Source organism: Anticarsia gemmatalis, chromosome 20, assembly GCF_050436995.1.
Source record: "Anticarsia gemmatalis isolate Benzon Research Colony breed Stoneville strain chromosome 20, ilAntGemm2 primary, whole genome shotgun sequence".
Lineage (NCBI taxonomy): Eukaryota > Metazoa > Arthropoda > Insecta > Lepidoptera > Erebidae > Anticarsia > Anticarsia gemmatalis.
In genome coordinates, this window is record NC_134764.1 from 7,476,170 (window position 1) to 7,486,302 (window position 10,133).

Consider the following 10,133-nt stretch of genomic DNA (forward strand, 5'->3'; position numbering starts at 1 on the left):
TGTTTTGTTTTATTTTCATAATTACATATGACCTTCGTGGCTTAATTCTTAATTTAGCTGAACTCGGACTATAGTTACGTTAGAATGTCTTAAAACGGACTGGTCTTACAAACCCAAGTTTGTCTTCTTGTAGATATTAAACATGTTTTTCTGAGAGTTTTGTTTTAAGAATTCTTGTCTTCATAAAGCCTCGTATCCACTAGGCAACATTTGGCGCGCGACACGTGAATCTCAACATGTACGGCAACGCTGCACAACAGCGCGCGACGTTGCCAGCTACCGCGCAACGTGACGCGCGGCTTGTTGTTTGTTTAAAGTGCATCGTTAGTTGAGCATCAATTGTTGTCGAGTGGAGACGTGACGCACAACAATGTCCGTAGTGTGGTGTAACGAACGAGTGCTCAAATTAATCGAACTGTACCAAAACTATGAATGTTTTTGTAACAGTATCTCGAAGTCTGTTTTGTTCATTCGGGTAAAATTCGTAAAAGATCCATCAACCACACTGAGATCACTGGATACATTTTCTTTATTTTGTAGGTATTTTCTAACCCACCAACGTGGTTTTCTTCTTTTTGATTTCGATAAAATTATAACCACTGCCGCTGAAATCAACACAAGTTCCTCTGGCGACATGTTGTCGACGACTGAAGAATGTGTGGACAGACAACGTTGTTAAACAAATGTTCCGCGTCAACATTCAACAAGTTGCGAAACATGTTGAGCAACATGTCGCGCGTCAAATGTTGCCAAGTGGATACGAGGCTTAAGCATTAGTCTGAGCAAAAAACCGCTCTCTCCTCACTTCAATAATAAGGTGAAAAAAAGGCGGCAAACGTATACAACGAACACAATTACTCTGAGTATAATACGACCCGGAACAACTATTTGTGGATGCACAAATCGTGTTACGTATGGGAATCGAACCAACGACCACCTGACGCAATTAACCACTGCGCCACGAAGGCAGTCAGTATGATAATACAGGGTTAAAAATAATGAAAAACAAAAAATAAAACTAGTTATTTAATTGTACATATTACACTTAAATGCATATTTATATGTAGATCCAAAAAAACATTCGACAAAGTTACACCGAAATAATCTCTTTAAATAAAATAGCAATACTTTTACAATACACACACTTTATAAATGGGAAAGTAAATCAGTATTATTGTCACATATTTCTGTCTAAACTACTAGACTGACTCCAATGAAATTTTACTCCTTTTCATAAACAGGTGGTCAAATAATCTTGTTCTCTATAAACATTGGCTTTATATTGTTAATGTTTCTTTGGACCTATAACTATGAAGAGTTAACTAATCAAAGATGCTCTTATTCTGGTTGAAACTGCCGACGATGCCGATCTCTTCAGGAGTCAGTTGGAAGTCGAATACGTTGATGTTTTCTGCGATACGCTGAGGATTGGTAGACTTGGGGATGGGGATGAGGTCACGGTCCAGCTGTAAGAGAAAATTGATAGAAATTTATTATTGAATGAATTTTGATGACGTTCAAGCATTATGTGAACGTGACTATGATGGGTTTCTACAAAAATCAGTGTTAAACACAACTTTGTAGTACACTAACACCCGAAAATGTAAGAAAAATTTATTGTAACTTGTATACCGTTATTAAATTAAATTTCAATTTCCTTGTATAACTGTAACTTTTACAAACAAATAAGATATTACATAAAATGGTATTAAAAGAGTTGATTAATTCTGCAATGAAATATTTAACATATCTTTGCCTACTCTTTAACAACAACAAATATTAATTACATTTAATGAGCTATTTTGGAAAAAAACAACACGTACAAATCAAGTACACACAGTACAGTACAGTATACTTGCTCCAATCATCTACTGAATAGTTTATTGACAAATTCACTCACCTCATACCGCAGAATAACTTGGTTGATACTCTTGTTGTACTTCCTGGCAATGTTCAGGAGCTTGGGATCGTTCCTATTGACCACGTTGCCGCCACCAGCTCTCGACACGAAGAAACCGAACGGACTGTACGCCACGACCACGATACCACGCTCGAAGCAGTCAGCTACCTCCTTTTCTTTGGTGTTGGACGGATGGATCTGAGGATGAAACAAAAGTTTTAATTGTTAGAACCAAACACGAATCAAATTATTAATTAATTCGGTAAAGGTTTGCTAATAATGGCTACTCCGAATATTATGTAGCGGGACATATGCAAAAGAAAGTCAGACCTGAAACAACTATCAGTTTAAAAGTAAAGGTTCAAATCCTGTATACGTATACGTTCATATATGGTCAAATATTATTTGAAATTTTAGAAATCGCTGCGAAGCATTTAAAAGTTCAATTCGGACACTTCGTGATCGCAAAATATAGCTTCAATCATCGCAGCAGTTAAATAGCTTAATTATCTTTAATTACAAAGAACATCGCACAAATATCGGCATCGTATATTTTTTCAAGAAGCTATATCCAATTAAAACGACTTAGCCAGGAAACCATTATATTTTTTAACCCAGAAGCTTGCAAAAACAGCAATTTGGAGAACCTCGTTATCTGTCGTATAAATGAAATATTAACCACAAGATATGGTAATGTATATCTATCTTAATTAGTAGTTAACAACTTGAAATTAATTAAGCATCATCTCTTTTTTTTCTATTTTAATCTTTTGCCAATTAAAGCTGGTCTTAGCTGGTGTCATTAATCTCTTTTTTTGTTTAAATCAGGTTTAAGTGTTGACAAACGTTTTCACATTATATTGACCTATGATGTAATAATAAAACTGGTGAAACAAGTCTTGAAATCGTTTTAAAACAAGAAAGTGGTTAAGTACCTTCTTTTGAATCACGGCAAGGTAAAAATAATATTTAAAATTTACTTTTACAAAAACACAAGCCGAACAGCAAAGTAGCTATCTTATTTTTTCCTTGGAAGAATTAAACATAGCAAAGTCACTACCTCAAGAAATCAAAGCCCAGCATATATCCTCAAAGAAAAGTAGCTAGTACTTATTTCAATAGCTAGTACACATATAAAAATAGCTAGTACTTATTTCAGTTATTTCAGATGAGTCGTCGTAGAGCGTGAGTCGTATTTCATCAGTCGTTATCAGCTATTGTCAATCGAGATAGAATAGTCGCTAAGCCGGCTCACAAGCCGTTGGTATACCACTTTGACACTAGTCTTGTCACAAACCATACGAAAGAAAAAGTATTACAACTATCTCGTTTGTCGATCACACATTTCTAAAAAGAAGAACAAAATTGTAAACTTCATAAAAATTAATAAACGTTACCTCAATTTGGTTAACAGAGGGCACAAAGTTGCTGTTCTTGATGATTCTGTCGATCTGTTCAATGTTGAAGTTGGAGACGCCGATGGAACGAGCCAGGCCGAGTCTCTTGGCCTCCTCCATGCCCTGCCAGGTCTCCGCTACGTCGACCTTTATGGTGTTGCCTTGAGCCTAAAAATTTTGAAGGTGAAGTCAACTGGTGGCATAGTACACAAATATAATTTTTTAACCCCCGATGCAAAAAGAGGGGTGTTATAAGTTTGACGTGTCTGTCTGTCTGTGGCATCATAACTCCTGAACGAATGCAGTGATTTTAATTTAGTATTTTACTATTTTATATATTTTTTTTCAATTTATATCTGGACGACTAGAAACGTTTTTCTGTTATGCGTCTGTTAAATTGAAATCAAATGTTGTGGCTATGAGTCAAGCCTTAATACTTTCATACACAGTTTTCATCAGTTTACTGAAATTTTTGAAGAGTCGTGTTACGGTACGGTATTTCCATGCGAAGTACTATACCCAACTATAGCTAAAAAAAACTAATTTAACAGATAAAGTCAAAGATTTTAAAATATGCCAAGCACATTCCACATGAGCCTGGATATTAATTTATCTATATAAGTATGTATAAAGTATGTATTTAGAAGTATATAAGTACCTATATTTAGCAGTTCTCTGGTTACCATAGTACAAGCTCTGCTTAGTTCGGAATCAGATGACCGTGTGTGAGTTGTCCAAAAATATTTATTTATTTCTTTGTTTACGTATTAAAGAAATTCAACGAGAACCTAATGAATGAATATTATACTTTTATAGTAGGTATATTTATTAAACAAAGGTTTCTAGGAAGAGTTAGTTGTCATTACTATAACCATTACAATCAGGAAACCACGACAATAGTCGTGAGACGTCTACCTCCATATAAAACATAATGAAGCACATCTCTATGCATCTCATTTATTATTTAATTGCTATTCCGGTTTTAGCATTTATTCTGGGTTTTCCTTAATATTGTTACGTAAAAAATCTTAATAAAAACAAACAATATCTGTTTACGTATGGTACTTAAAGTCGATTAAAAATAACCTACAAGAAATAATTCGGTATAGTTACCTAACCCTTTTAATTTGGAAATACCGTAGCATGTAAAAAAACTCTTGGTTTGATTGACATTTTCAACACCTATATGTAAAAAATGTTCTTTAGTTGTTTCGAATTCTCAAAACAATTTTAGTTTATTCTGTCTGTCTTCAATGGAACTATATTTTTCGTTATGATCATGTATCTATCTTATCGAATTACACCGCCAACAAAGAAATACGTACGAGTCAAACAGAGAACCTCCTTTTTTAAGTTGGTTAAAATATTAAATTTACTTAGCGTAATAAATACTTTTCAAAACGGTTAAACGCACAAACCGGTTAAAAATACACGTTGATCTTACTTTAAAAGCAATACGTGTAGTTTAAGACACATTTTTTTAAGAAAATGTTGAAGAAACAATGGTTACTTACATCGGTAGCTTCAGGTGAATGAATCAGGTACAAGTCTACGTATTCGAGTCCAAGTTTCTGAAGAGACTCACGTAGAGCCGGCACCACTTGGTTACGACCGTGTTTGTCGTTCCACAACTAAAAAAAAAACACCGTAAAGTATGCTAGATTAAGTAATTCTAATGTAGTCCTTAATATTGCACTATGATGTCTTCAAAACTAAAGCTTTCAGTGTTTCATAAGTTAAAAGTAGGAGCCTAATAAAAAGTCTGCGATTAAAAGGGAGTAAGTACCTCAAGAAATAAATTTGGAGCCGTTAAATAAATTCACGAAAAGCGAAGAACAGACCAAATTTTAGTCGTTATGACGGTAGGTATTCAAAAAAAAACAACACTTGTCCAGAAATTTATAAAACCATCTCACCTTAGTAGTAATAAACAGGTCTTCCCTCTTAACTATCCCTTGTTTGATGACGTCAGCAATACCCTTGCCGATCTCGACCTCATTGCCGTATAGAGCAGCGGTGTCGATGTGTCTGTAGCCAGCCTGTACCGCGTCCCATACTGCTTGACGCATCTTCCTGATCTCATCCTAGAAAGATGAACTGGTTTAAAACTTGTGATTTTGGCAAAGATTTGTTTTTACGGCTTCACAAAAGTATATATTGCAAAGAAATCATAAAAACATAGGGTGTTTGAGCCACGAATGAGAGTGTGTTAAAACTAAGTATCTAACGCCCACTTAATTATATTATCTGCAATATATATCATGTAAGAAGATAAAAATGAATCAAGTATGAATTTAATCAGTAGACGAATACAATACACGGATCAATTAATAACATAAGTAAATTTAAGCTCTAGTCGCGTTAATAGTTTAAAAATAATGGTCGCGTCTCAATTGTTATTCAATCGTCACAAGCAATTTGAGGTCAGAGATTCAGTGACCATTTTCCACAGGAACAGACCTTAAGCGTGCAAAATACCTAAATATCTACTGTTAACTACTTTATAATTGAAAATGCGCAGCCTCTGTGGTTTTCCCTGAATTGTAAATGAGCGTTTATACGAAAACAAACATTTTAAAGCCAAACCGCAGACAGGTGATTGTTTTATGATAAAACATGTGACTCAGATTTAAAAGTTTTTTATTTGTTGACATTGATAAAATGATCTTATACCTATTATCGAATAGTTAAAATAGTCCAGTTTATAGTCAAATAGTTACATTTTCTTAAAAAAATAGTTCCTTAGCAATACACTAGGCGCGCTGATCAGTTATTCATACTATTCTTTTTTATTTCTTTCGATTTCTATTTGGTTATCAAAAAGTCGAATTATAGATACCTATTTATTTCCTTTTTTTAATAATTTTTAAGTAAATAATAATACAAATTATTGAAGGTATTTATGTTATCACAGAATAAATAACGATATATCAAAAGTAGTAATACTTACAAAGCCAAAGGATCCCAAACCCAGCGATGGAATGTGATTGCCATCGTTGAGCTGTTTCGTGGGAGCTTTGCCTCGCACAGCAGCTGATATTGTCTGAAATATAACACATGTATTAGTTTTGGTTGCAAATAAACAAATCATTAGATAGTAGATAATAACATACAATTATTTATTATACACAATACAGAAAAACTTTATGCAATAGAACATTTCTTTCATATCTTGAATGAAAATAAAAATAACATGATTTGCAATGATGGAAGACCTTTTTGATGCAAACTTCTTTGTTGATTACATTTTCTATGACATAAACTTCAAATAAGAAATGTATTTATGTCTGCTCTAAAAACCCACAAGCCCTACAACACAATTAATTAATAAAAAACACACATTCATTTTATCCAATTCATAAACTCGTAAACGGTAAGTTAATCAACCAATCACTTTAACAGTTGTAGAGCAACTATATTTTTTACTTCAATAGTTAGGTAATACAATCCCAGTCAGAAACTTTATTTCTTATTCTTAGAACGGTAAAGTGACAGTTATGAGGTATCTACCTACCGGTGCAGTGTCGACATTGCACAAAAGAGTATATAACTATCTACTGCACCGTCACACCCCTTTCCCGTCAAAACTATTAATTTTCTTGCAACTACCGTTTAGTAGATAACGGTCGGATAGATTTTGAGGTTATTACGAGGTTTTCAAATTAAATGTCGATAAATAATAATTATGGGGAAATTGCATAGGGGTTTTACATTAAAAAAATATTAGAATCTGTCAATTTGAAGTACCTTTGTCTTTTAAGTATTGCAACCGTATTTCAACTGAATTTTATCGAGTTCATCATTTGCGGCCAGTTTCTTCATCAAAGTATGCGGGTAAAGTAAAAATTACAGTCAAATTGGTTTCTTCACGCATTTACACGAAGAAATGAAATGGTAGGTTCATAAATATCAAGTAAAAGTCAATGGCTTAACATCCAAAGTAATTGTAAAACTTTAGATGTGTATAAAGAAGCTGGCTGTTAGACATTTTATGATTACTTTCTATACATATAAAAGGATTTTTTTACATTTAAGTATACTGATATTGTTTAAGAAAAACAGTCTTAAAATGTTAGGTACCTATATACAAATATGTAAAGTCATTACAAACAAAGTTGGTAGTGGTTTTCCCACTTAGATGTGACTTCGATATTTCGTAAACCTTTTTAAAATTTTACGACATGTTTTGTTGCGACTGACAATAACATAATAAAACAATTTCAAACAGGGGTCATAATAATGTTAATTTTAAAACAGTTAACGATAGTAACCTTAGAATTATGTAGAGTAACTACTATTTTTAGAATACTGCTACTAAAATAATTAACTAGCTAATAATAACAACAAAGCTAATAATTAACTAACGAGCTATTTCGGGCTCTAGAACAGCAATTCAAGTTAACGTAAAATGTCAATATTTTGTAAATATTTTTTCGGAGCAGTAATCCTGTAGATATACAATACACGGACACAAAATAACGAACAAACTCGAAACAATTTATCTGATAGTTACATAAAGTACTTTCTGGTACTCGAACCTAGAACCGACGCGGTGACGTGTGCAGGTTCTTTCACAAAATTTACTCAGAAACGACGCCAAGACTCACAGTCTTGTCTCGCATAACTAAGTTCTTCGTCTCATATTAAATCAAATCAAATTAACAATTGACATTTGAAACGTACATCGAAAATAGTTCCAATGGGTCGTGGTAGAGACGCTTATCAAATGTTCGTACAACATTTCTCTATAGCTAGCCAGCTCTCGATAGTCGATAGTGGTAGAGAATCAATATATCACCTTAACTGGCTGACCCGCGCAACTTCGCTTGCGTCACATAAGAGAGAATGGGTCAAAATTTTACCCGTTTTTGTAACATTTTTTATAGCTACACTGCTCCGATTTGTCGTAGCGTAATGATATATATACAGGGTGTCCCAAAACTCAACGATAATCCGAGACAGGATGAAAGGCTGTCATACCGGTTCTAGGAAAAATAAAAAAAAAATTCCGTATCACTTAGTTCAGCAATAATAGACACTTTTCAAAAAAGTTGAAATTCCACACCCTTGGTCGCATTTTCAGGTCCTGTGATCACCAATGTCACAATATCGCTGTGCTTTTTTGAATTTCGTGATCTTCATTAAATATGCTATCACTCGTAAAACAAATTAATGCACAAAACATTGTTAATTTAATAAAAAAAGTTAAGTTTTAGTGAGTCATGGTTCTCAAAAATATCGTTAGTTAACTTTGACGCTTCATGTTGAAAAAAAAATGTACTACACTACCCTTGGCAAGTTATTTCAAAAGTTGGCACATTTAATCAAGATTTCAAAATGATATAACACTTGCCACTTATCTTGCCATTAAAAATGTTATTTTTATTTGAACAAAGAGTATCCTCGCAGATGGATCAGACGCAGTGGTTTAATTTTATGGCATCCTCGTTCCCCCGATTTAAATCTAGTAGATATTTTTTACTGGGAATTCATAAAAGAAAAAGTCTATTCAAAATCAATACAAAATCTATCAGAACTTCGCCAGAAAATTGACACAGCGTCAGAAGAAATAAATGCAAATAATTTTCCTTGACTGGTGAAAAATCTTTTGTACGCCGTTGCAGAGTCTGTATTCGTGCCAGAGGATAGCAATTATTTTTAGTAAAGACGTAATTGAGTCAGTCCATAACAAATATTTAATGTAATAAACATAATAGGTTATAATAATTAAAAAAAAACAATGAACGAACCATCGTTCTTATTTAATTATTCTCCTTAAACTAAAGTAATTCCAAATTGTTTTCCTCTGGCACGAATACAGGCTCTGCAACGCCTTACAAAAGACCTTTGCACCAGTCAATCAAAATTCCTTGCATTTATTTCCTCTGACGCTGTGTCAATTTTCTGACTAAGTTCTGATAGATTTTGTATTGATTTTGAATAGACTTTTTCTTTTATGAATTCCCAGTAAAAAATATCTACTAGATTTAGATCGGGGGAACGAGGAGGCCATAAAATTGTACCACTGCGTCCGATCCATTTGCGAGGATACTCTTCGTTCAAATAAAAATAACATTTTTAATGGCAAGATAAGTGGCAAGTGTTATACCATTTTGAAATCTTGATTAAATGCGCCAACTTTTGAAATAACTTGCCAAGGGTAGTGTAGTACATTTTTTTTTCAACATGAAGCGTCAAAGTTAACTAACGATATTTTCGAGAACCATGACTCCCTAAAACTTAACTTTTTTTATTAAATTAACAAAGTTTTGTGCATTTATTTCTTTTACGAGTAATAGCATATTTAATGAAGATCACGAAATTAAAAAAAACACAGCGAAATTGTGACATTGGTGATCACAGGACTTGAAAATGCGACCAAGGGTGTGGAATTTCAACTTTTTTGAAAAGTGTCTATTATTGCTGAACTAAGTGATACGGAATTTTTTTTTTATTTTTCCTAGAACCGGTATGACTTGGCCTTTCATCCTGTCTCGGATTATCGTTGAGTTTTGGGACACCCTGTATATATATATAGCCTTCCTCGATAAATGGACTATCTAACACTGAAAGAATTTTTCAATTCGGACCAGTAGTTCCTGAGATTAGCGCGTTCAAACAAACAAACAATCAAACAAACAAACAATCAAACAAACAAACAATCGAACAAACAAACAAACTCTTCAGCTTTATAATATTAGTACTTATAGATTTCTATAAACAAATAATATACTTACGGAGATCACGGCGAAAGCCGCGACGGTAGCCAGCAACAGTTTCATGTTGTTCGTTTGAATGACACCGTTGAACTGACTGGCGACAGTGCGAGCGCGAGC

At 33.7% G+C, this 10,133-nt stretch overlaps 1 protein-coding gene across 1 annotated transcript; it reads right to left on the bottom strand.

Annotated features, from left to right (window-relative positions):
* Positions 1-1,013: 1,013 nt before the first annotated feature.
* LOC142981922 (aldo-keto reductase AKR2E4-like) lies at positions 1,014-10,133 on the bottom strand. Its single transcript, XM_076128068.1, has 7 exons — positions 10,035-10,133; positions 6,248-6,340; positions 5,214-5,381; positions 4,812-4,928; positions 3,298-3,465; positions 1,901-2,098; positions 1,014-1,466 (listed from the first exon to the last, which is right to left on the bottom strand). Exons 1-7 carry the CDS (start codon positions 10,077-10,079, stop codon positions 1,323-1,325), a joined length of 933 nt encoding a protein of 310 aa, XP_075984183.1. The 5' UTR covers positions 10,080-10,133; the 3' UTR covers positions 1,014-1,322.